Genomic DNA, 27,507 nt, shown 5'->3' with positions numbered 1-27,507 from the left:
ATCATGCCAGGTCCAACTCACCCTGGGTGCAACCAGCAGGCAGGCTGGTTGAGGGCAGATACTTACCGAATGCCTTATGCCAAACTGGCTTACACCTGTCGTCAATAAAGTTGCATCCTAATTTAACCCATCCAATGGTCTCCTGCGTCTTATTTACACTGCCACATCCCCACCAGCCAACAGTGCACCATATGCGCCTGGGCCATCTACATGGGGAACCTGCAGCTCTCCAGATGTTGTTGGGATTCCCATCAGCCTTAGCCAGCATGACCAATGGTCAGGGCTGAAGGCAGCTATAGCTCAGTAATGCCTGGAGGACCGCAGGCTCCCCTGCCTATGTTAAAACCACCTAGGAAGCATTAAGCTAGAAACAGACATTGGCTGTTAATGTTAAAATAATAAATGTGACTTTTCTATCTGTTCTGACCAGTGGCGTAGCATGGGGGGTGCAGGGGGGGCCGGCTGCACCGGGAGCAACATCTGGGGGTTAGGGTTAGGGGACGCAAATCCACGGGTTAGGGGACGCAAATCCACGGGTTAGGGGGCGCAAATTACTTCCCTTGCCCTGGGTGCTGACAACCCACGCTACGCCACTGGTTCTCACCCAATTTCAACAGGTTCCTTTCATTCCACTTTAATGCTATTCTGTACACCAAGTTGCCAAGGAAAAGCACAATAACTTTTGGGGTTATCGTAGGTGGGTTTAGTCCCACAGATAGAGCCTCCACTATCTACTCCAGTTTACCAGTAACTTCTGGAGTGTCAATGGTGTAAAGCAGGGGTAGACAACAGGTTTTCCAGATATGGCAGGCTACAATGTCCATAATGGCTGACCACTGCAGTGCAACATCTGGAAGGCCACGCATTGTTTCCCCCTCCTCACTTCAGTTTTTACTTTATTTTTACAGTGTATCCTCTACATTGGTTCTTAGTTAATAGTTACTTATACAGTGCTTTTCCAAAACACTTCATCACATGTAGCCACTGTGATCCACGCGACGGTCGCCTCCAGACTGGATTATTGTAACTCGCTCTACGTGGGGCTGCCCTTGAGACTGACCCAGAAACTCCAGCGGGTGCAGAATGCCGCAGCGAGACTCCTTACGGGGTCCTCACTGCGAGATCACATTCACCCGGTGCTATACCAGCTGCACTGGTTCCCGGTGGAGTACAGGATCAAGTTTAAGGTGCTGGTTTTAACCTTTTAAGCCCTATACGGCCTAGGACCCTTGTACCTACGGGACCGCCTCTCCTGGTATGTCCCACAGAGGAACTTACGATCTTCAAACAAAAACATCTTGGAGGTCCCAGGCCACAGAGAGGTAGGCTGGCCTCAACCAGAGCCAGGGCTTTTTCGGCTGTGGCTCCGATCTGGTGAAACGCTCTGCCACAAGAGACTAGGGCCCTGCGGGATTTGATATCTTTCCGCAGGGCCTGCAAGACAGAGCTGTTCCACCAGGCCTTTGGCCAGGGCATAGCCTGACTCCCTCCTTCGGCAATCTTCACAGAACTCTAGCTAAATGGTTGCCATTAATTTGATTTGAATTAATTTTATAATGAAATGATTTTAGAATGTTGTACTATTTTATTGTTGTTAGTCGCCCTGAGCCCGGCTTCGGCTGGGGAGGGTGGGATATAAATAAAAAATTATTATTATTATTATTATTATTACTACTACTACTACTATTATTATTATTATTATCAGTGGTGGGCAAATTGGAAAAGAGATGTTGCCTGAATTGAAAGCTCTCAAGAGATGAAGCCAGGGACATTTTTCAGCCCGATTCTATCCTTCCTTGGAAATTAAGACCTGTCTATTTCTGTGGCATTTGCTTCCCAGTTCTTGTTTATTGCGGTTATGTTACCAATTCCGTCTTGTGCGGGTATACTTACGTAGACCAAAAGAATGAACCAGCTCTCACCCCTTGCTTGGCAGCTGTAATCCATATCTAATTAGGAAAATATAAGGCGATTACAAAGAGCGGCAGACCGTCGGCTACATGACGCTACATTTATTAAAACAAAATGTCATAAATAAAACCTTCCCCAACCCTCAGCCCCAAACATTGGCTTCCAGTTCTACAGATTAGAATTTGAGCATTTGCATCCAACCGGGCTAGCAGCAGAAATCTGAATAGTTTCCTTGATTAACAGGTTAGAGAATCAGGGTCATGGTTATTTAATAACTGGGAAAAAAATTAAAAGGAGAACCACTGCTAAAATCCTGATTGTGCAAGCTGGTGCCTTTTTCTGGATGCTGAAAATTTCAATCTCTGAAGTATAATGTTCACACACACACACACACACACACACACACACAAACATCTGAAGTACAGTGGTACCTCGGGTTACATACGCTTCAGGCTACATATGCTTCAGGTTACAGACTCCGCTAACCCAGAAATAGTGCTTCAGGTTAAGAATTTTTCTTTAGGATGAGAACAGAAATCATGCTCCAGCGGCGTGGCAGCAGCAGCAGGAGGCCCCATTAGCTAAAGTGGTGCTTCAGGTTAAGAACAGTTTCAGGTTAAGTACAGACCTCCAGAACGAATTAAGAACTTAACTCGAGGTACCACTGTTCAATGTTAGCTCCCAGTCTCACAGCAGCAACCCGGTTGCATATGTGAGTATTAACTGTCATGCAAAGAATTCAGCTTTTAACACAGGTTGTGAAATGGCATTTTCATCACTGGGCACAAGTTAAGATCACCACACAGGCTGAGGACCACCACACGAAGGCTCTACACCATCTCATGTTCTGAATTATCATGTGACCAGACTCTGCAAGAGATTTGAAGCCTTGGTCTGTGTCAAACATTGTACAGCTCTTAACACCTGCATGCCACCTACGCAGGAATGAAAAAGCATAAGAGGAAAAAATATCTCTTGCAGTGGAACAAAATTATAGGACAGAGGTGTGGCACTGGGTTGCGCACAATGGTTGAGACTATCATCAACCATTTATCCTCCGTGATCTGCCCATTAGCAGTTGCTGCCCCGTTAAACCCCCAGCTTGCAATTCCAAGTTAGAAGGTTCAGCTTCAAAGCATCTTAAAGACCCCTCTTGGGAGTCTGGCAAAAAACACAACACCTCCAGCCACAGCCGGTATAGTGGTACCTTGGGTTAAGAACTTAACTCGTTCTGGAGGTCCATTCTTAACCTAAAACTGTTCTTAACCTGAAGTTAGCCAATGGGCCTCCTGCTGCTGCTGCTGTGCCGCCACCACGTGATTTCTGTTCTCATCCTGAAACAAAGTTCTTAACCCGAGGTACTATTTCTGGATTAGCAGAGTCTGTAACCTGAAGCGTCTGTAACCTGCAGTGTCTGTAACTTGAGGTACCACTGTATTTTGCTGCCAAAGGCCAAGGATACAATGACTCCCCATCCCACATATGGAACCCAATCAGAATTGCGGTTGAATCTGTTCTGCTGCCTGACTTTTGCCTAACAGTAGGGCTGGGCCATGGGAGCAATCAGAGGCTCAATAGGAGCTCAATGTCATCTCTGGGAACACTGCACAAGAAAAATGCTTCCTTTTGCCTTGTTGCCTGTAGGAGCACCATGTTCCTTTTGGACACTGTACTAACAAGAACCATAGATCAATCTCCCCGGGTGAACGGGTCCCTTGCATTTGCTTTCACTTTTTGAAAGTGTGAAACACCTTTTTGATGTTCCCAATAAGGTTCTGTTTGCATGAGCAGGATACTGCCATGGTGGTGTCTTAAATTATTCAAAAAGCTTTTGACCCATAACACTCTTGGCGTTGCCAGGTGGAATTGGCAATAGAAGGCTTGTAACCAGCTGTAACAAGTTCTATTGTTAAGTGTTAAAATGAAGGAGGGTGGAGACTGCATTTTATAGCTACAGAAACACACTGCCACAGGGATACAGTCATACCTTGGGTTATAGACACTTCAGGTTGCGTATTTTTGGGTTGCGGACCACCAAAACCCAGAAGTACTGGGATGGGTTACTTCCGGGTTTCGGCAGTCATGCATGCGCAGAAGCATTAAATTGCGCTTTGCGCATGAGCAGAAGCGCCAAATTGCAACCTGCACATGCGCAGACGCGTCACTGCGGGTTGCAAACGTGCATCCTGCAAGGATCACGTCTGCAACCCAAGTGTCCACTGTATTTCCAAAAGTAATTAAAGAGAATTTAAACCAAATTATAAACCTGAGTATCATTATGATGGGCATCCCAGTCTTCTGCTAAAGCTATATTTAGCAGTGAAGGGATGTGGGTGGCGCTGTGGGTTAAACCACAGAGCCTAGGGCTTGCTGATCAGAAGGTCAGCGGTTCGAATCCCTGCGACGGGGTGAGCTCCCGTTGCTCGGTCCCTGCTCCTGCCAACCTAGCAGTTCGAAAGCACGTCAAAGTGCAAGCAGATAAATAGGTACTGCTCTGGCGGGAAGGTAAACGGCGTTTCCATGCACTGCTCTGGTTCGCCAGAAGTGGCTTAGTCATGCTGGCCACATGACCCGGAAGCTGTACGCCAGCTCCCTCGGCCAATAAAGTGAGATGAGTGCCACAACCCCAGAGTCGGCCACGACTGGACCTAATGGTCAGGGGCCCCTTTACCTTTACCTTTATATTTAGCAGTATCAGAACCAATTTTCAGCAAGGACTTCCCTTAATAGGCTTTTCTGCATAACCAATCCAGCAACCCTGATCCGGCTAGAAGTTAGCCATGACAAAGTCTCACTCAAAACCAATGGAGTAAAAGTGACATTATCCCCGACTCCCTCTGAAGCCGAGTCATGACTAATTTTTGACATAGCTGGCCCCAATCATGCCAACATAAAAGCCAGAAGATTTAATACCAAACACACACACAAAATGTCCATTATTTTTATTGATTCACTTTCGCTAAGGCAAACAAAACAGAAACTTACCGGCTGACCTCCCCACCACCTGTGATTGAATTTTTCTCGGCCTCGCAGGCTGAAAGCAGCATCAAATACAGGATCGTACATTGAGTTGCCAATGATTCCATGGGATTCAGGATAGAGGCCCTTTGTGTTGGAAATGTTGAAAAATAAAACAGATTATTAACTATTCAATATGACCTTATAACGGGGGGGGGGGGAGATAGCAGTTTCAGTGGAAATCATAGCACGTGGGAAGACTTCTATTTTTCTGTTGAAGTGCTAAAAACTGGTCTTCCAAGTTAAGGCCTCCATCTCGCTATGCTAATCTGCTGACTAATCTTGTGCAATATTGTACAATCACATCTTACATGGGGGTTATATTTCTGAGGATTACGCATTTATGCAAAATGTATATACTCGAATAGCCCAGTGCGAGCATCCCTAGCCTTCCAGAGCTGGCACGCCAAGGGGGCCTTGCCTCCCAAGCAGTGGCATAGCGTGGGTTGTCAGCACCCGGGGCAAGGCAAGTAATTTGCGCCCCCTAACCCGTGGATTTGCACCCCCTAACACATGGATTTGCGCCCCCTAACCCTATCCCCCAGGTGTTGTGCCCAGTGCGGCCGCCCCCCCTGCACCCCCCACGCTACGCCACTGCTCCCAAGCAAGGCAGAGAACTTAAAAGCTCTTTTCTGTGGGGTTTCCCCAACACTAGTGCTTTCCCCATCACTGATTATGTGGGTATACACCAGTGTAAGCAACACAGGAATCAGGACATGGCCCAAGAGTCAAGAAAGAAGAGAGATAATGCAGTTAATGGTTACTTGATTGCTGCCCTAACAAAGTCCAAATCTAGTTATATGCAATATTGCCAGCTGTATCCCTAATCACTAACTGACTTCCAGCCAGTCTAGAATAGAAGTCTTGTAATACCATCTGAAGCTGGCAGTACATCCCTCCAACCCTTTCCCCCCATGTGCAAAAGAGTAATGGAGTGGGGTGAGCTGTGAATCCTGAACAAGGGTGCTTTAGAGGCAAGTTTAACCTCATGGCATGCCTCCTCCACAGTCATAATCTTGCCTCCAGAATACTATTAACTAAAATGCTCCCCCAATTTCATTCCTCCCCTTTAAAAGAAATAAGCAAAAACTGATTGTTAATGGGTTAAAGTGGAAAATTGTGTTAAGATAAATTATAGAACAAAAAATTGAGAAAGATGGAAAGGATTTGCTGAAATAGCTAAATTGAACTAGAATACAAAAAAGGGAGGTGTGAGGAGGTCGATGAAACAAGTAAATGAAAGGTAAAGATATGGAAATATTGGATGTGTTTTTAAATGTTTTTGTTTTTCTTGTTGTTTTGATGTATTGTGTTTTTTTTTCCTTTTTATTTTCGATGTACTGTATTGTTTGTTAAATTTTTTATTGTTTTTTCCCTTTCTTTTCTGTAACTATTAAACTTCTAATAAATATTATTTTTTAAAAAAAATAAAAGAAATGGGCGCCTTTAACAATTCATGGCTCAACCGTAGACTTCCATTTCCATTTTCACAGTTTTTCAGAACCCAGTTCCTCCAGATCCCATTTTACACCTCCCCTTCCCTAGTATGGAAGACAGCCTGCTACTCATAGCAAACTCTACTCAACATTTAAGCATAGCTGTAGTTGAGAAGTAGCCTGGCCTTGCCCCCCACCCCCCAAAAATGGAGCAAAGAGTGGAGTTTTGGTTCGGAGTCCAAGGTGATTCCTGAAGTTCCTTCTCCAGACAATAAGATTAGTTACTCTAATCTCTTTACTCTCAGTGATCTGAAGGACTGAAATCAAACAGATCCTGGAAGTTGACAGAGAGCTGGAGTGTTGTTTTTTTCAGTGTGTGTGTGTGTGTGTGTGTGTGAAATTTCTCTTTTTAAATTTAGCAACACCTATGGCGGGTACCAATGAGTCCAAGTATGTAGAAGGGCATGAACCCAATTCACTGATAGCAAATACAGATGGTCAAATGCCTGCTAGGGGGAGGTTAGCTCAGGCCAAAGGTTTTTTATACTCTCACAAAGCTTGACAGGTTAAATGCCAGCTTCTCACCTGAGCCCTTCCATGGTATTTTTCACATGACACAGGTATATGCAAATTTGCCCTTAGGCTCGGTGACCATTCCCTTCCCCTCCATCAAAGCAGAACAACAACATATCTCAGAGGCTTTCCTCATCACCAACTACCACTCATTTGATATCTACAGAAAAGCAGGAGGTTTCCTATATACTCATAAAACCAGCAGCAAAACTTACCGTCGCCAGGGTATACAAGTTAGGGAAGGTTTTTGTAGGGTAGACAGGCCTCATATATGGCGCATGTGTCCCACAGGACCCTGTAAATGAAGTTTGTGGTGTGGTTTTAATATAGATTGGTGCGGTGATGTTTACATACAGCAGGTGCCATTCAAGTCAATCATGAAACATGGTGTTTCGCTGCACTAACTGTGCAATCCTGTACATGCTTATCATAATAATATTAATTTATTATTTATACCCCGCCCATCTGGCTGGGCTTCCCCAGCCACTCTGGGTGGCTTCCAACAAAATATTAAAATACAGCAATGCATCAAACATTAAAAGCTTCCCTAAAAAGGGCTGCCTTCAGATGTCTTCTAAAAGTCTGATAGTTGTTGTTCTCTTTGACATCTGATGGGAGGGTTTTCCACAGGGAGGGTGCCACTACCTAGAAGGCCCTCAGCCTGGTTCCCTGTAACTTGGCTTCTTCAGCAATGGAACTGCCAGAAGGCCCTCGGCACTGGACCTCAGTGTCCGGGCGGAATGATGGGGGTGGAGTCTCTCCTTTAGATATACTAGGCCAAGGCCATTTAGGGCTTTAAAGGTCAGCACCAACACTTTGAATTGTTCTCGGAAACGTACTGGGAGCCAGTGTAGGTCTTTCAAGAGCAGTGTTATGTGGTCTCGGCAGCCGTTCCCAGTCACCAGTCTCCAGTCTCCAGCTTATCTCTGTTCAGTAGGGCTTACCAAATACATTTTAAATTGCAGTTTAAGAAGGGACAAAGACAAAAAGGGCTTTTGTCCCAACAAAGCACATGCACTTACTTAGTTTTTCGATGTTGCGCATCACTTTGTCGCCTTTCTTCATGTATGATGCACGGAAGCCATCGACCGAAAAGATTATCAATGGGGGGCGAACGAAACTGTGGGAGGCAAAGCATGTTACTAATGAACTTAAAAGCTGGAGTAAAGATGTGGCAAAACAAATTGGGAAAGAAAGTCTCTTCTTTGTGGTTTCAGGACAACTTCACGTTGTGTCGAAGTGACCTAGGACAACTTTTATGCCTGATCAGAGCCAAAAATCCCAGGCACACATGCCCTTCACTCATTTGAGTTATATAAATAAACAAGGCATCATCTTATAATTATTTTTAAAATTTATTTGTTACCTTTGTGTTTCCATGCAGATAAGTTATCTTTTGTTAAAAATCCACAGGGATATTTAGTCCCATTGCCATCAGAAAATGGTGTTGTTATAAGTTTATAATATATGGGTAGTATTCACTGCTGGTTCGACTCAGAGCCAACACATTGAGGTTAATAAACATGACTTAGATTCATTATTTTTATTTATTAGACTTATATACTGCCCTTCTCCTGACGATCACAGGGTAGATTTACAGTGTAAAACAGTAATTTCAGAGGGTCTACTTCAAGTAAGACTTAGTTGAATGCAACCCTAAATTTTGATATTTTTACATTTCTCTTGGGAAGACAGGCAAACTAATGCGAGTGTACTGGAAGAAGTAAAGATCACCAGTGCTGAAGCAATGATTCTTCAACATCAGCTTCATTAGACTGGTCTTCAGATGCCTGATTATCATCTTCCAAAGCAACTACTATACTCTATTCTGAACGTAAAAATGGAAAGTGCAATGCTGGTGGCCAACAAAAGAGGTTTAAAGACTCTCTCAAGGCAAATCTTTAAAAATGTAGTATAAACACCAACAACTGGGAAGCACTGGCCTGCGAGCGCTCCAATTGGAGAACAGCCTTTACCAAAGGTGCCATGGGCTTTGAATACACTTGAACTCGGGATGAAAGAAAGAAACATGCTAAGAGGAAGGCACGCTTGGCAAAACCTCACCATGATCAACTCCCATCTGGAACCCAATATCCCCACTGTGGAAGGACGTGTGGATCCAGAATTGGCCTCCACAGTCACTTACGGACTCACTGTTAAGACCATGTTCATGGAAGACAATCTTACTTGGCTACAAGTGATTGCCAAAGAACAACAGCAAGAAGAAGATTTTGATGTAAAGGCATGGAGAGAGATCCAATGCAATGTTAGCACCATGTTGTGCGAGAGTCTGTGCTGTTGAGCAGCACAAAGCTAAATTGACAAAGAGTATAATAGTAGCTGCTGCACTATAGGCTCAACAGTGCATTTTGCAAGCGAAAGACATCCATTTGATTTGGCTATTGTATATAATCATAAATAAGTGCTCTCACTAGCAGAATGGCTATTCTGCAAATGGGCTGCCACAACTGGATATCGTCCCGAAAATGTATACGGTATGATGGTTCTCCTTTCTTTAGATGCTTGCCAACAAGCCTCAGTTTTCACAACAGGACACAAAAACGAACCGCTTAGTTGATCTGACCACCAGTGGCAGCCAACACTTAATAGTTCTCCTACATGTGATAAAAATAAGCACATAAAACAAAGCACTTACTTTGCTGGGCATTCTGGCGTCCGTGTATCCTCACATTCATCCGCAACCCAGTGAGTCTCTCCTAAAGAGGGATGATAATAAGAACCATTTTGCACACGACCTATACACTTGCAAGTTCCATTTACAGCAAAGGTGACGGCAGGCAACCGGATCCTATATGTTTCTGCAGGAGTTAGTCCTACTGATCACCAGGGCTTGTTCTCAAGTAAAGAGCACATCAGATTGCAGCTGCACTGCCATGTTTGTTTTCATGAATCCTTGAATGATCATAGCCAATCTTAGAATCTTTTATTGTATACAGATGCGTATGGTGCATGTTTGCCAAACTGTGTGTGTGTTTTAACTCAACACTTATTTCTGGCTGCATGTTCATTGTCCAGTGTGTGCTCACTGCAGCTTTGGATGCTTAATCTCATGGTGACAAAATCCTGAAAAGAATTATTTCACCGCTTCACAATCCAAGGCTGCTTTTTTAACAGTTAACATTGCATCACCATCTTTCACAACAATATACTCTGCCTGACTAGTATGGCTGGAAGCATATATAAACAATGCACCTCTGCTGCTATTTCAGATGAGATTCAATCACACCCCAGCAAATTCAGGTTGTGCAATTAAAGTGTGTTTGGAGCAATAAAAATAAAGTGTGGTGGGATTTTTTTTTTTGCAAGATGGAAAGTGGTGGGGAAATGCCCCGGAAACTGTTGGGTAGCATTTGCTGCATACCCATCATCTAACCTCCCCGCAAACAAATCAGGATGGATGCTCAACAAACAGGTCATCAAGTCATAGAAACCTTTTGCTACTGGCTGTTCACAAGGAGAAAGATGGGAGGCCACTTGGAAGATCCTATTTCACCTATAGAACAGCATGACTATCACTGTTGTTGTTATTCTGTCACTAAGTACAAAAATATCTGAACTGTCTCATAAAGAAAAGGACTTCTCAACTAGTTTCTACATGGGCACACACCTACGAAGTGGTGTCTTTAATTGGGCTTTAAAAAAAACCACTCTCAATATTATTTGTGCCCACAAATGTTTTGGAGTGGCCTTGGTGCAAGTTCTGTAACTTCCTGCTGAAACCCATAACTAGTAACACCAAAAACGGCCCAGAAGTTTTCTCCCACTTTTGTCGCACTATAGCCTCTCCAGATAGCAGTGCGCTAACTTAGGGGAAGCATCGCAGAACGTATGAAGCATCAGCCAGCTTGGACAAGGTGACTCACATCTCCCTTCCAAAACATCCTTAGGAGGAGCACGATCCGGAACGCTTGGATTCCTTTAGCAGATAGAAGAACGAAAACAAGTACCTTTACAAACAACTTGGTAGTTAGTACAACAGTCCCCTCTGGATAAGCAGTCTTCAGAACAGTGACAGGCATGATCTTCATTCCTCGTCTCTCCGCATCGCTCTTTCGTACATTCCCAGCCTCCAGCTAACATTATCACAAAAACAAAAAAACATGAAGACAGTGGCTTCTTAAAGACAAGTATGCACATGTGCCCCACACCTTTGGGGCAAAACAATTCCACAGTAATTTTCACCGTATTGGATGTTTTCATTTTGAACCTGGAGTGGCTGCAGTCCAACAATGTCTGGAGGGTCCAAGTTTAGCCACTGATGCTTTAGTTGCGCTCAAAAGGTAGCAGGGTCCAGGATATAGGAGTTATCTACACTACGTTGCTGTTGTCTTTCTTCCAGCTGAAACGCCATGGCCTTATCCTCCAAAATCCTGGGGGGTTCAGTTTTTTAGATACATGCTATCCATGCCCCACAGAAGGGCTCACTGTGGAACCAGTTTAAATATGTACTTTTAAATGTGTCCAGAACTTTGAGAGAGCTATTTCAATCCCAGCTCAGCCATGCTCATTGAGAAGACTGACACTTCCTCCAATCTATAAAATGTTATATTAGAAGAAGCAATGGAGTAAAGACTCTAAAGCATTCCATACTTGCACTTCTTTTCTTTCACAAGGACATGTTTGAGTAGTTCTATCAAGTAGTTGGGTATATTATGTACACTGGCTGCATCTGGCTACAACAAACATCAAACCATAGTTTAGTGTTACAAATGAGGCCAGGCTAGCCATGGACTCACATACCTTTCCCTCCCTTCTCTAGCACATCCATACAAAGAGATGGGAAGCTTCAGCTAAACACTAAACTCTGGTTAATCTGTTATTAAACTATGGTACATAGGTGCCAGCTCGCTGGGGCCCTGAGCACCCACCCAATTCCTGGTGCAAGGCCCTGATGCCAAAATTTGTGGGTGCCCGGCCCCCACAAATTTTGGCACCAGGGCCTTGCACACTGCATGACACCCACGGCCCTGGCCACCCACGATTGCAGGGCCAAGCTGGCCCTCCTGCTATGGTTAGTAACAACAAACCAGTTTTATGGGCTGGAATTTGGCTCGTTTCCACTAACCATCGTTAAGATGACATGGCGGTTTAAAACAGAAGTGAATGCTTCTGAATTCCACCTGGCGATTATGCCACAGGAGGAGTTACTGTGCAAGAATGGTGCTCGCTTTGACTTGTTTTTGCAATGCTGGATTGTAGTTTAGCATTATGTCCACACCAAGGCTCCCTCCTCAACATGTGGGATGGAGTGAAGAAGAATTGCCCCAAACCTTTCCAAGCTTTGGACAGTTTCACCTCCCCTCCCCTCCCCTTATGCCTCATTCAATGATTGTTCAGGAGGGAGCCACCTTTTCATCCAAAGAAGGTGTGTGTGTGTGTTGTTTTTTGAAGAGGCAGTCAACCGAAGGGGGTGGTAAGGGAAATGGGGTAATTTGCCTCCACGTACAATCCAATCCATGTTGTAGCATAACTCCAAGAAAACACACAAAAGGAAAAAAAGATGGAAGAGATTGCTTATATTATGCTTACATACAATTCTTAACACACATGTACACACACAGAGAATCACTGTCCTACTACAAGTTGGTTATTAAGTTATTATGAACCCATCCTGCAACCGGAGTGTAAGGTCAAGTAGATCGGTATGCACTGAATGCCAAACAAGGACACAATTCAAGCAACTTCAAGGACCTTCAACAAGAGAGGCTTAAAGGCGACACATGTTTAATTCTTTCCCCCACTGAAATCTAGGATCGTGCTCATATGAAATAGTTGCAAAAATGAGTCCTAAGATTTCAACAAGCTGCATTTCCCACTGTGTTAAAAGATGCTCAGATCTGGGAGACATGGACAGAAGCAATGGTTGAGCTCTCACCGAGGTGCTGAAACTGTACCTGAACTGTACCACCTCAGATTACAGACAGGTGCTCTTTTGACTCTTTGGATAGGAGCCTAACTGAAAGCAGGTCGGAAGACATGGGCTGGGATGCAAGATTGTAGTTAGAGACTAGAGGTAATGGAGAGTAGGTAACCCTTTCCTTCAGGATGCTAAACGTGTGTTGTCAAGTGTTTTGGTTTTAGTGCTGGGAATCTTTTCCCAGACATAAAAAGGTCTGGAGACGTACTTCCCACTGTTAGTGCTCTGGGTCCTATTTCTGAGGAAACTTAGATTAAATTTCCCAAACTGTTATGGAGAAGAACCCACGACCATGCATTTGAGAAGTCTTAAAAGCGTGTCGGCGCACATGGAGAGGTAGAAAAGGCTACGATAACTCTCATCAGTAGTAGCGATTTGTACAAAGCAGGCACTTAAGAGCTCTCCTACCTGTCTTTAAACACAGTTCGTCAAAGTCTGCACAACAACTGAAGTAGCTCTTGCACAAGTTGTCGCAGCGGCAACCTGGAGGCTCTGCCTCGTCAAGTTCAAAGCACCTGTTTTTGCAGGATCCAGAAGGACTGGTCCAAGAGGAATCGGATAAGACTGTGTTGGGGGCAAAAAAGAGAAAGAGGAAACCATGAGTCAAGCAACCAGTAGCTGGCTAAAGATAACTACTTACTGCCAATCTGAGCTAACAGGCCCACTGCATTGCCCAATAAAAGAGAGGAGAAAAGAGACTAAGTCTCGTCAAACAATCTAAGAGCTGGTATGTTCTCCAGTGACATTTTCTTATCCTGGATTAACCTGCAATGAATCAAAGCTGTATGGATTTTGTGCCAAACCAAAAATCCAAGTTTTGCATTGAAACCCCCACACTTTCACCAAATGTATGGTAACTGGAAACTCCGGATACTGGACATAAAACAAACTGTCAAAGACCTGAGAATTATTTCGCAAAGACAGGAGGAATGGAAGGCGAGAATAGCATGGAGGTGGGGACCTAGTTGTGGACAGGAGAACAGGCAAGGACCTGGAAGGTGTCAAGGCTCAAACCCTCTAGAGGTCTTGGCCAGACAGTCACATGGACCATCTATGAGGAAGGTAGGATGCAAGTTTACAGCACAGCAAAACCAACCCTGGCTGCTTGTAGCAGGTTTCAGTGGTGGTGTGAGGGTCAGGGAGGGAGGTGATGGCCAATGTGAGTTGGAGACAAGGAAGAAGCATGTTAAATGGCTCATAGCATAAAGCATTGAAAATTGGGTATTCGAGCAAAAGAGTCAGTCAAGTTAAACCAAGAGCAGAAGCATTCAGCTGAAGTCATTCTTGACTTGCCATGAATAAAATGAACAGGGAAAGTAATCTAACTCATTTATACCATGTGCCGGCTAAGAAACATTGCTCTTTACTTTCAGGTTGTCCTGCACAGGGGTTGATAACGTGCACCTCTCCGACATTTTGGACAACAACTCGTCAGCCTTAGCCAAAACAGTGTCACTACCATGATCTTCGAGCTCTTGCCGTCGGGACGGAGATACAGGACGATGAAGACAAGAACGAGCCGTCTTAAGAACAGCTTCTTCTCCAGAGCGATCTCGGCCCTGAATGGGAAGCCCGGACTTTGAAAGTCATCCAATCTCGCTTGCTGTATTTTACTATATTGTTTAATTAGTGTTTTTATGGAGCAGCCAAGTAATTTCGTTGTCCCCGAAGGGGGCAATGACAATAAAGATATTATTATTATTATTATTATTATTATTATTATTATTATTATTAAAGGCACAGTTTCGCAGTTGTCCGTTAGGCTAAATTTGTTTTTCAAAAATGATTTGAGAATCCCGCAGCTACTGGTTTATGTAGCATATAATCCAACAACTTTTGTTACATATTCCCTAGGAAGCATCCTACCAGTTTCACAGAAATCAATTGCTAAGCTTAGCATCACCTCCCCTAATCTGGATGGTACCACATTAGACAAAACATCACCAGGACCAAAATGGAAGTGGGTGCTCCATCACTTGGATCCCTTAGGTTACCCTTGGCTTTTAGTTTTCCTTGCATCATCTCCTGCCAAATTACAGTGTGACATTTCACAAGACGATGACACGGTGTGCCATTTCGCTGTCTTTCAAGGATTTGTTCAATGGTTTCATTTATCCATTTCATTTGGCTCACTGGCAAACCTTGAGCAGCAGAGGTCTTTGTACTTGGAACCCAGCCAGCCTGATTTTACAGCTAAGAACACCTCAAACACCCTCGGCTTGGGGGGGGGGGGGTCTGTTGAAATCCATGCACAATCATTTATTTTAGGAAGCAAAACTCAGCAAGCGTTATTGAATTTCACATAAGCGACAGCCTTGTTGCTTGTGACACTCACACAAACTAGCTACGTGTGAAGAACGGTTTCTAACATTTTCCATGTCAGAAATATTGTGCAGCCAACATGTCGGACAGCTGTGCATCCACTTGATAAAGGATTAAAAAACCCAGTGACAAAAAGCAGTTGTGGTCTGTAGGTTCTTAGTGCTTGCTACGTGGATGTAACATGAAAAGCACAATACCACGAGAGGAATCCCAGCAAAGTGGCTGGTCTGGAGAGGGTGCTGGGGAAAGTGGTAAAAAACTGTGCTGATCAACTAGCAGGGGTCCTGACAAGGATTTTTAACATCTCCCTGTAGACTGCTTGTGTACCATCATGTTTGAAAGCAGCCACCATTGTTCCAGTCCCAAAGAAAACAGCAATTAACTGCCTAAATGACTACAGACCCATTGCATTAACCTCTGTAGTGATGAAATGCTTTGAGAGATGCTTCATCAACACCTTAGGACATGTTTTCCACCGGATTTTGATGAACACCAGTTTGCTTACAGGAGAAATAGGTCAATAGACGTAGATGCCATAGCCACATCTTTTCACCTTGCAGTGAGTCATCTGGAGAGACCGGGGAATTATGTCAGATTGCTGTTTATTGATTATAGCTCAGCTTTTAATACCATCCTTCCGGACATTCTTATTAAAAAGCTGATGGACCTCTACCTTTCCCCCACCATCTGTGATTGGATTAAAGACTTTCTGAGGGATCACACACAAATAGTGAGGATTGGGCCTGTTACATCTACCGCTCTAAAGGTCAGCACTGGCACCCCACAGGGGTGTATATATATATACTCATTTCATTTCGTTGTATACATATGACTGCATTTCATCTGGTCGATCCACTGCAATTATTAAGTTTGCAGATGATATCACCATAATGGGTCTAATTACAGGTGGAGATGAATCAGCGTATAGGGAGGAGGTTCAAAAAGTCTCTACATGGTGCCTAGAGAACCACTTGCACCTAAATATCAGCAAGACAAAGGAGATGGTGTTGGACTTTCAGAGGAAGAGAGAGGAACTAGCCCCATTGTATATCAGGGGTGTGTGTGTGGAGAGAGTCTCTTCCTTTAAATTCCTGGGAGTTCATCTTAGTGAAGACCTCACTTGGAAAATCAATACAACCCAGGTGGTTAGGAAGGCCCAACAGAGACTCCATTTCCTTAGGGTCTTGCATAAGAACAATGTCAAACAAAAAATGATGACCTCCTTGTACTGGGCCACAATAGAAAGTGTCATTTAATACTGTATAAGAGTGTGGAACGTTGGTTTGACAGCCACGGACAGGAAGTCCCTACAGAGGGTAGCGAATACAGCACATGACATCATGGGTTGTCCTCAGAGTTCGCTAGATGACATCGTGGGTACCACTTTAGCTAATGGGGCCTCCTACTGTCGCCGTGCAATTTCTGTTCTCATCCTGAAGCAAAGTTCTTAACCCAAGGTACTATTTCTGGGTTAGGGGAGTCTGTAACCTGAAACATCTGTAACCTGAAGCGTCTGTAATCCGGGGTACCACTGTACTTCTGTAAGGGAGTAGGGTCTGTGGCAGCGGCAGCAGCAGCAGCCATGAATTGAGCCCAACATACATGGGTTCGGTAAAAGAAAAGTGCTATTCATTCATAACAAACATTCTTAACAGCTCAAGTTCTCTAGTACATGCAACGGTCTATACCAAGGCTCTGGGTGAGCCAAAAGATTCTGCAAGATCTAGACTGCCCATGCTGCTAAATGGCAATATTCTGCAGGCAGAGAAAACCCAAGCCCCACTCCTGCAAGTCTCATCTATGGCAATGCAAAGTGGTTTAACGATACAAATCAATCCTTTTAATAATGCCTCCTTGGTTTTATGGTAGGGAAGGGGCCGAAGCAATAAGAATCACTCCTTTTAATAACAGCTACTTGCTTTTTGGGACGCGGGTGGCGCTGTGGGTAAAAGCCTCAGCGCCTAGGGCTTGCCGATCAAAAGGTCGGCGGTTCGAATCCCCACGGCGGGGTGCGCTCCCGTTGTTCGGTCCCAGCGCCTGCCAACCTAGCAGTTCGAAAGCACTCTCGGGTGCAAGTAGATAAATAGGGACCGCTTATTAGCGGGAAGGTAAACGGCGTTTCCGTGTGCGGCTCTGGCTTGCCAGAGCAGCGATGTCACGCTGGCCACGTGACCCGGAAGTGTCTTCGGACAGCGCTGGCCCTTGGCCTCTTTGAGTGAGATGGGCGCACAACCCTAGAGTCTGTCAAGACTGGCCCGTATGGGCAGGGGTACCTTTACCTTTACCTTACTTGCTTTTTACTGACACACAGGCTATGCAAGCAGAGGGTCCTGGTTCAATCTCCAGTTTAAAGGCTGGGAGATGCCTGCTCCCAAGACCTTGGAGAGCTGCAGGCAGTCAGCAAAGACAAAATACGAGGCTAGATGGACCCAAGGGGCTGACTATATACGGTAGCTACATAAGCTTTAAATAGCACTGCTTGGTCTCCTTCTCCCACCTAGGGCGATTGTGTAATATCGGTTTACCTTACAGGACTAGGGCACAAGAAATCAACTGCTATGCACTAACATCCACAGTAAGAATACTGCTGAACATTACAGTCTCCTGTATCACCACAGAGGGAAAAGTCAAGGGCAAAACTACGGCTGGTTTCACAAACGTATCGATCAGCAGTTTCCTATCTGCAAAAATGCAGTAAAAAAAGACAGGTAAGGTCATGATGCATGGCATTGAAAAAAACACCACCATAATTTGCATACTGATAATAATGCAGCACCGGTAAGGCACATACTTTCAAGCAGCAGAGATTACTATTTTGCTCCAAAGCACGCAGGAGAGACACAAAGATTCAGGTTCACTTTGGTGTTTAAAACTTCCCAGTACTTAAGAATATGTTTCGAGGTGCTAACCACAATAAAACTACTCATCTGGTGGCCATGAAAATGTAGGTTTAACAGCCAATATAATGCCTATATCTAAATGAGTGACTTTAAAGGGAGAGAGAGTCAAAAAGGCTTTTTGGTCGCATTGTCCTTTACCAGTAAATGTAACAGACAAACGAGAAACTTGAAAATCTCACCCACAACATGTGCAAGTCGAGGAAACTGCTCAAGGTATATTGCAAGCCATGCCAGGTTGCCACAGTCGAGCTCCACAACCTTTCAGCACACATTTCACACAGCTCAGACTTTGTTAGCAAAGAGAGTAGCAAAATGCAGCCGGGGGTACTGTTTAAAAGCCCCTTTATGAAAGGTGGTTAGCATCCAGAAAGCAGTAACCTTCCAATGTCAGCTGGGCTGTTTTAATAACTCTGGCCATATGCTTGGGTGTTTTGTGTGTGTGTGTTTTGCAAGCACTGTATCCAGCACCTGCAAGGACGGTGCAGGCTATCTTCTGCAACAGCTGGAGAAAACATTTTCCATGTTAGCTTAGAAAACAGATGGATCAGACAGCAGAATTTGGTCAAAAGGGATGTTAAGCACTTAAATGCACAAGCCAACTCAGCAGAGGTGCAGGAGGCCTCTTGCCGCAAACGTCCAACTTGCCGTTTATAAGAGGCTCTGCCCCATCTGCAACTTCCATTACTAATAATAGGAATCATATGTGCTTATCAGAGCCTGAAGAAGGCTCCTTTGATCAGAGCATTTGTTACCAGTTAGACGCAAGTCATCCAGCAGAACAGCACGCCCTCCTTTTCACAGACCATCGTTCAGTTCTCCCATTTATGACGCTGGAACACAAGGCTTTCTGATCTCGGGTTTTCTACATCCTGCTTCCATTACTTTGATACGTTAGAAACAACTTTGGCAAGGATAGCGCACAAACCTACACTTACACACCACTGCAATATAAACAGCAACTTGGCTGCAGTTTCTGCTTCTCAAATGCAAACAGGCTTGGGGTAGTTTAAAAAACGAAAGAGGATGCTGCAGCCGAAACGAGGGCATGTTTGTGTCCACCGGAAAGGTCCGCAAGGGAACATAGAAGATCTAAGGACACTATAGACATTTGTAATCACATTGGTAGTTGACAGCCAGAAAGTTCCCCCACAAAACTTTTTATGGATGAAACAATCCATCTTCAACTTCTCTAATTATTAACACTCGCCACTCTAAATAACAGCGAATTCTCTGAAACTTTAAAGTCACTTTCAGGTAATATACTCAAAAGTTAAACTATGAGTTTAACGTGTTGCAGAAAAGTGACAGCAGTATGGAGTCAACAGTTTTGAAAAACACTGAGAACTGCAGATCTGAAAGGATGGAAACACGGGACTAGAATGAGATACTGTGTGCTGAGAGCTGGTCTCACAACCAAGAGACCAGAATTTAAATCCCCATTCAGTTATGAAGCCCATCTCTCAGCCTACTGTACATCTCACAGGATTGATGCAAGGATAAAATTCAGGAGGAGAACCATGAGTGCCACCTTGGGCTCCTTGAAGGAAGGGCAGATATGTAATCTTAGAACCTTAGAAATGTAGAATTGGAAGGGACCGCGAGGGTCATCTAGTCCAACCCCCTGCAATGCAGGGGGGTTTTTTGCCCAATGTGAGACTCGAACCCACAACCCTGAGATTAAGAGTCTCATGCTCTACTGACTGAGCCATGTGGGCATAAAGGTCTGAAATCTACTTTGCAGAACAAGGAGGAAACATAGGCTGAGCTTCTAAGAGTGGTGAACAAAAGCTCTCGGAAGCTGATAAGCATAAGCTTCCATGTACCTCCAAATACCAGCTGCTGGGGTCAGACAAAAGGGAATGGCAGAGGGTTCCCCAATGACATCTGTCTAGCCATCATTAGAAACAAGATGACAAGTTTGATAGGTCCTTGGTCCAGTGGCGTAGCGTGGGTTGTCAGCACCCGGGGCAAGGCAAGTAATTTGCGCCCCCTAACCCGTGGATTTTAGCACTGATTTTAGCACTGTGAGTGCGAGCGCCCCCCCCCCCCAGATGTTGCGCCCGGTGCGGCCGGCCCCCCTGCACCCCCCACGCTATGCCACTGCCTTGGTCTGACCCGGTCCTTAAGGCAACAGCCCTCCCTGCCTCATGTTTCCCCTAGCAAAAATGATATTCAGCAGTATGCTGCTTTTAACCATGGAGATTCTATTTGATTGCCATGCTAGAAGCCACCTCCCATTGTGTTTTCTAGTATAGGTTTTAGCTAAAACAGCAAACACCCTTTTAAATGAGTGTGGACAGGCTACTGGAAACACAGAGTATTCAACATCCAGCAACGAGCCGTTAGCAGTATGTAACAGGGGAGCGCAATGATCAAGATAGTGCCAAGATAGTGCAGATTCAATCCCCATATAGGAAAGCTACATATTCCTGCATTGCATGGGGTTGGACTAGATTGGGGTCCCTTCCAATGCTGCGATTTTATGAGATTTAGGGAAGTGCTTACAAACACCCCGTTTTCATTTGCTGGAGGGTATGTAGAATACAATCCTATGTGCAGTTACCTGGGAATAAGCCTCATTGTACACACCAGGTCCTACTTCCAAGTAAACATACACATGGCTGCAGTCACAGCACGGATAAGGCAAAGCACACCCACTCCCCCATTTTCCACATCTGAAATATGTATCGCGTGCATCCTAACACGGTTGAGGTCCCAAAATACCTCCATTTTTTAATCCCTCTTGAAATTTAACACCATGCAACTTTAAACGAAAACCTAACCATTAGAGAACATCTGTTTCGTGCAGCACCTGTTTTCCTCAGTCCCCCTTCCTCTCCCCCACCCCGGCCTCCCAAAATTTCCTCTGCTAGTTCAGAAGTCAGCGAGATTCGCTGATAATAGGAAATCTCTTTCCATCAGTAAACACAAACTGGTCCCAATCAAACAAGAATTGCAGCGCCAGAGGGGTAGACGGCGCATATCTTTAAATAAACCACCCCTCTTAACTTTTATTTTCTGCTGCAGTCGGTGTATGTATAATTTTTTTGTTAAGTGACAGAATGCATTGTTCCATGTAACCACACACACAAAACCCTATATCACCCCAGACCATAATTAAATATGGTCTCATTCTCTCTCTCTCTCTCTTTCTCTATGTCACACACGCAGAGAGAGAAGTAAATAGGTTACCTATAAGCAAGAATGTCAACAGACTCAGGCTTTTTCACATAACCTTTGCTATAATCCAGAACGGGAGTGGGGGGGGGGACACAGGAAAACTACATTTTGGAGCCATTTGCTCCTCCACCCCGATACATCAGGGCGTTGCAAAACGGGCAAATTAAATCATCATTGTACCTGGAAATGGGAACTCTTCCCCTTCGCCAGATCTCCGGACTCTATTGGCCGTAAATCCAATGCACACGTTCACCCCAAGAGCAAAAGTGAAGAAGGATATTACCTGGGAACAAGGCGAGAGAGAGAGAGCTGGAGTTAATAAACCACCCAGGAGCCGATCTGTTTTTTGGTTTTTTAAAGACATTTACAATTAAAATAGAATAAACCAGCGGTTTCAACATATTCCCCTTTGCCCACAATTCCTAACTGCTGGAAAAGCAAGCTGACCGAGTCTGAAACTTCAGAATATTAACCATCTCGGACTTCCCTGAGTGCGTTTTCTTTTCGCGCAAGGTTCCCCCCACCAGCACCCTCGAAAGAGAGAGAGAGATCGCTTTACTCCTCCTTAAAGAAAACCCGCTCCTACCTGATGTAACTGGAGACCGTTTTTCTTAGCCATGCTCAAGAGGATTCTTGAAAAGCCTCCACAGTGCGTTCTCTTTTTCTTTAAAACTGAGCGCAGGACTCTGTTTGCTCAGTCTATTAGCTGCAGCTAATCCCACCTGGAGAGGCTGACAGCCTCGATGTGATTTGTCCAGGGGGAGATTTCATCATGTTCCACGCACAAATCGCAGCTCTCCAGTGCAAGGAGCTGAAGGCATCCTCCTTCTCGATTCCCCACCCCCCCTCGCTCCCCAAACACACACACACACAGTCACACACACACCGCACACACACTCTTTCATGTGGCCTCTTCTGGCAACGCACGGATTTCTTATGTTACTGTAGCCAATAAGCCCATATTCATTTTATTCTTCTCAGTAATATATGGGTTGAGAGAGAGAGAGACCAAATTTGTGTGTGTGTCTATCCTGGCCAAACTGAGGGAGAAAAACCTCTTGCGCTACAACTTTAATAATATAATTACAATACAAAAAAACGTTTTTTAAAGTTTGCCCACAGTGCAACCCAAAAGCATGTTTTCTCAGAGGTAAGTCTTGGAGTAAGCCCCGTTGAAGATATTGTGCATTGGATTGCACTCTCATGCACTTTTTATTCGTAGAATTGTGGAGTCAGAAGGGACCTCAAAAAGTCATCTAGTCGAACCCCCTGCAAGGCAAGAATCTCAGCTGAAGCATCCAAGATTGGTGGCCTTGTGGAGAGCCAGTGTGGTGTAGTGGCTAAGAGCGGTAGTCTCGTAATCTGGGAAACCGGGTTCGCGTCTCTGCTCCTCCACATGCAGCTGCTGGGTGACCTTGGGCTAGTCACACTTCTCTGAAGTCTCTCAGCCTCACTCACCTCACAGAGTGTTTGTTGTCAGGGAGGAAGGGAAAGGAGAATGTTAGCCGCTTTGAGACTCCTTAAAGGGAGTGAAAGGCGGGATATCAAATCCAAACTCTTCTTCTTCTTCTTCCGTCTGACCTCTGCTTAAAAACTTCCAAGGAAGGAGAGTCTACAATCTCCCGAGTGTAAACGTTTTCTGTGTGTTTAGTCGGAATCTCCTTTCTTGTCACACCTACAACTTTCTCATGCGAATGAACATGGAGTGTTACAAGCATTACCCCAATTCTCATATCAAAAGGTCATCACTGCCTCCCCTGTTACATGTTGCTGAAGACTCCTTGCTAAATGTCAGCTACTGTCACGTGTTTACAAGAGCTTATCCACACTTGATTTAAAGCCACGGGGTGTTTATTCTTTTTGCTAAAAGCCACACTACAAACACATACAGTGGTACCTGGGGTTAAGAACTTAATTCATTCTGGAGGTCCGTTCTTAACCTGAAACTGTTCTTAACCTGAAGCACCACTTTAGCTAATGGGGCCCCTCGCTGCCGCCACACGATTTCTGTTCTCATCCTGAAGCAAAGTTCTTAACCCGAGGTACTATTTCTGGGTTAGCAGAGTTTGTAACCTGAAGCATCTGTAACCCGAGGAACCACTGTACTGTTCTCCACACGAGACATTTCCTACAACGTGTTATCAAACCTACCTTGGTACCTGCAGTACACGAGCAAGGTGTGCACTGCTTGGTGAGGTAATGGTGGACTAGAACCTGGTGGACCTGGTTCAAGCCCCTGCTCAGCCACAAAGCAATCTCAACTCAACTTCTCACTGGGTTGTGAGGAGGAGAACCATGTTTGCCACCTTGACCTTCATTAGAGGTCAACCTAACAATTAACAAAGAAAAATGTGTGCTTGTCTGTAGCATCTATCCTAAATTGCTGAGGACCACAATACCTCAAAGACAGCCTCTCCCCATATGAACCAACCCAGAACCTGTGATGATCATCTGAGGTCTTCTTCATGTGCCCCCTTCATGAGAGGGTGACAACAGGAGAACTAGCCTTTTCTGCTGTGGCTCCCCATTTGTAGATTTCTCTCTCCAGGGAGGCTTGCCTGGTACCTTCATTCATAATAATTATTATTCTTATTATTATTTATTATTTATACCCTGTCCATCTGGCTGAGTTTCCCCAGCTACTCTGGGCAGCTCCCAACAGAACAAAACTTCAAACATTAAAAACTTCCCTAAACAGGGCTGCCTTCAGATGTCTCCTAAAAGTCAGATAGTTGTTTATTTCCTTGACATCTGATGGGAGGTCATTCCACAGGGCCGGCGCCACTACTGAGAAGGCCCTCTGCCTGGTTCATTGCATATATCTAGGTGCCAGGCAGAAGCATTCCTCTTCTCTCAGGCTTTTGGCTGATTAAACAATCTATGGCCTTTTAAACTGGGGCAGGGCTATTGTTAGTTTTGTTTGTAGATTGTAGTATGTATTTTTCATATTGTGAACTGCCCTGTGATCCTTGAATGAAGAGTGGTATATAAATTTAATAGATAAAATAATCAAATGAAATAAATATTTGCAGTACTACACCACTTTAACAGTAGTAGTAGTAGTAGTAGTAATAATAATAATAATAATAATAATAATAATAATAATAATAATATCACCCATCTGATCTTGGGTTGCCCCAGCTACTCTAGACAGCTCCCAACAAAATATTAAAAACACAGTAAGACATCAACCATTAACAACTTCCCTGGGAAGTGTAGTTTGTTAATGGTGCAGTGAGTTCTTAGGAGAGCTACAATAAGCAAGTTGGTGTGATAGTCAATAGGAGTCTACTAACAACTCTCAGCACCCCTGACAAACTACACAGCACACCAGATTCTTTGTGGGAAGCATTTGTGAATGGAGTCTTGTTGCACATCTCAACCCTGACAAATGGCAAACCGAACTACTCTCCCCAGCAGATATTCCATAGCTATGTGGCCTGCCTACCAACATGGATTGGAATCGCAATGCAGCATGCAACTGTGTATTAAAAGAAATGGATTTTGTGAGACAGCATCCCGTGCTTTCAAAACACTGCTATTCGTCCTTAAAGAAGGGGGGGGGGGGACCTGCCTATGATAAGCAATCCTATGCACAAAACTGATCCATCACGGCGGACACAGTTGCTGCCCAAACTGTCAGTTACGAAATTTATTTGCTCAGGCAAATTTACCAAGGTAGTGGCAGCTTTTTCTTCCCAGTCTGATGAAAACATCTTTCACTAAACTGTTTACCAACAACCACACTTAAGAAGGGACAGACTTGTGATTGTTGAGCCTACAGGGAGGGGTGGAGGAAAGGCTACTTTCCCAGATTATTTAATAATAATTATCAGGCGTAGAGCTTGTGCTAGTGAACCCGGTACAATCGGCTTGTGTGCTTTCAATTGAAGTCAATTGCAGCTTCTGCGATGCATAGGCAGGCACCCAGTCTGGACCACCGAAGTCAAAGGGAGCTTTGATAATGATTGCAACGAGCCCAGGGTCAAGATCACACCATGCAGCTTCATTAACCGGATGCCTGGTAGCCCACGATATTTCAAAGACTTGCCACTACCTCCAACCCTGAACCGAACACACTCGTGCAACCCTGCCAAACTCAGGGCGCCTGTGACTTTCAGAGCAGGGACTGGCAGAAGCCATCTGCTGGCTTCTTCCAAACGGCAATTAACAGAAGCTGCTCCTGCTTGACAAGTCATTTCCCCCACCTTCCCCAGGCAGCTGTTAGTGTATACGTATATATTTTATACACACACAAATCCACATTGTGCAGCTGTGCCTTTGCCCTGTGGTTTATGTGGCAGAGCAATTACAATTCAGCAGAGGCCAAGATTTCTCGCTCAAATGATACGTTGCGTTCTACAAAGAGATGCCCAGTTTATTCTAAACCAGTCGTATTTGCTTATACTGGATGGCACGGCCTAAAAACACATATAGTTAAAGCAGCACGAGGCTTTGCAGAGGCCCAGCAAGGCATAAACCGTTTTCTCACAACGTAGAAGAGCCTCTATACCCAGGATGAGGAACCCGTGTCCTCAAGGCACTAAGGCTGAAGGGAGTTAGGAACCCAACAGCAATCAGATGATGGAGGGAAACAAGAATCCCAAGCCTGCTTTATATCTCCTTCACTCCGTGTATGTCTGTGTTTTAGGTCAGAAGGGAGCCATTTTGAAAAATATTCACCCTTGCCGTCGAATCACACAGAACAACTGGTGTCATTTGGCTTGCCAGGGAAAAAGACCTGCTATAGGTGGTCCAAGCTGTTTGATATCACACCCTCCAACATTTCTCCACTGAAAATAGGGGCATCCTGTTTAATAATAATAATAATAATAATCATCATCATCATCATCATCATCTTATTATTTATACCCTACCTATCTGATTGGGTTGCCCCAGCCACTCTGGACAGCTTCCAATATGCTCAGTTGTTTAGAGTGTGGTGCCAAGGTTGCAGGTTCAGTCCCCGTTGGGACAGCCGCATAGTCCTGCATTTCAGGGGGTTGGGCTAGATGATCCTCAAGGCCCCTTAATTCTAAAATTCTATGATTCTATGATATAAAAACACAACAAAACATTTTTTTAAAAAACCTTCCCTATATAGTGGTACCTCAGGTTACAGACACTTCAAGTTACAGATGCTTCAGGTTACAGACTCCGCTAACCCAGAAATAGTACCTCGGGTTAAGAACTTTACCTCAGGATGAGAACAGAAATCGTGCGGCGGCTGCAGGAGGTCCCATTAGCTAAAGTGGTGCTTCAGGTTAAGAACAGTTTCAGGTTAAGAACGGACCTCCAGAACGAATTAAGTTCTTAACCCGAGGTACCACTGTACAGGACTGCCTTCAGTCATCTTCCTTGGCTCAGGAGTAGCACAACTCCATACCCTCCCACATTTCTCTAATGGAAATAGGGTCGTCCTAAGTAAAGGTGGGGAATTCTGGGATCAAACCAGGAACCAGGATGGCTTCTGTAAATCCAGGGCTGTCTCTGGCAAAACAGGGGCACTTGGAGGGTCTGTGATATCAGAAATCCTCCTCAGGTGCTACCACGGTGAATTGACAATTTGTTGCTCCTTTCTATGCAAGGTTGAGCAAACTTCAGGCCTAGGGGCCAAATATGGCCCCCAAACCTCTCTGTTTGGCCCTTAGGACACTCCTCAAGTCACATCACTCTCTGGCTGGAATGGCTCCATGAATTATTACAATGCCTCTGGCTTGTCTGGGTGGTGGATGGGGAAAAATGTGTGAGTGCATATAGATATTAATCTACTACTGTACCTGCATAAAGCTTACACTACGGCTCCGTCCACTTTTGCCTCTGACCCCACCCATCAGTGGAATGTGGCCCCTAGGAGATTTCCCAGAAATGAATGTGGCCCTCGGGTTCTTCGCCCCTGCTCAGACGGTATTGCAAAATCTGCCAGCTAAGTGAAAGCATCTCAATTTTACGGTCAGGCTGGCTTTACAAAAGACCACCTGTCCACCTGGCTGTTGTTGCATTTAACAAACTGAAAGCTCTCTGCATGTATTCTGAGTCATCCCAACAAGAACCCTGTGAGGTAGATCCCTACGACTAGCACGAAGAAAGTGGGAATTTGCTATAAGGTGCATTTGTTGGCAAGAAGAAATTTGAAGCAGGGACAGATGATAACTGTTCTCCGCTGGGCTCTTATATGGGAAAGCACTGAAAACAGGGAGACCCATTCTCTTTGGCAAGCTGATCCTAA

At 44.7% G+C, this 27,507-nt stretch overlaps 1 protein-coding gene across 6 annotated transcripts in view; it reads right to left on the bottom strand.

Moving 5' to 3' along the window:
• ENPP2 (ectonucleotide pyrophosphatase/phosphodiesterase 2) overlaps nucleotides 1–27,507 on the bottom strand; it is an 87,963-nt gene that overhangs the window by 40,254 nt on the left and 20,202 nt on the right. For 2 of the 6 annotated variants that reach the window (XM_083450491.1, XM_083450488.1), the window contains exons 2-9: nucleotides 21,459–21,561; nucleotides 13,285–13,440; nucleotides 10,907–11,032; nucleotides 9,595–9,655; nucleotides 7,961–8,058; nucleotides 7,154–7,233; nucleotides 4,897–5,016; nucleotides 1,894–1,949 (exon numbers count right to left, since the gene is read on the bottom strand). In XM_083450491.1, the coding sequence (XP_083306617.1) occupies nucleotides 1,894–1,949; nucleotides 4,897–5,016; nucleotides 7,154–7,233; nucleotides 7,961–8,058; nucleotides 9,595–9,655; nucleotides 10,907–11,032; nucleotides 13,285–13,440; nucleotides 21,459–21,561 (800 nt within the window). Of the gene's footprint in view, nucleotides 1–1,893; nucleotides 1,950–4,896; nucleotides 5,017–7,153; nucleotides 7,234–7,960; nucleotides 8,059–9,594; nucleotides 9,656–10,906; nucleotides 11,033–13,284; nucleotides 13,441–21,458; nucleotides 21,562–21,864; nucleotides 22,233–27,507 lie in introns of those variants that run through there. The other 4 variants (XM_083450489.1, XM_083450487.1, XM_083450492.1 and 1 more) reach the window with 4 other exon arrangements.

Source organism: Podarcis tiliguerta (genome assembly GCF_965153285.1).
Source record: "Podarcis tiliguerta genome assembly, chromosome: 7".
Taxonomy (NCBI): Eukaryota; Metazoa; Chordata; class Lepidosauria; order Squamata; family Lacertidae; genus Podarcis; species Podarcis tiliguerta.
Note: the sequence above shows the minus strand (reverse complement) of the source record. Positions and strands in the feature narration are given on the sequence as shown.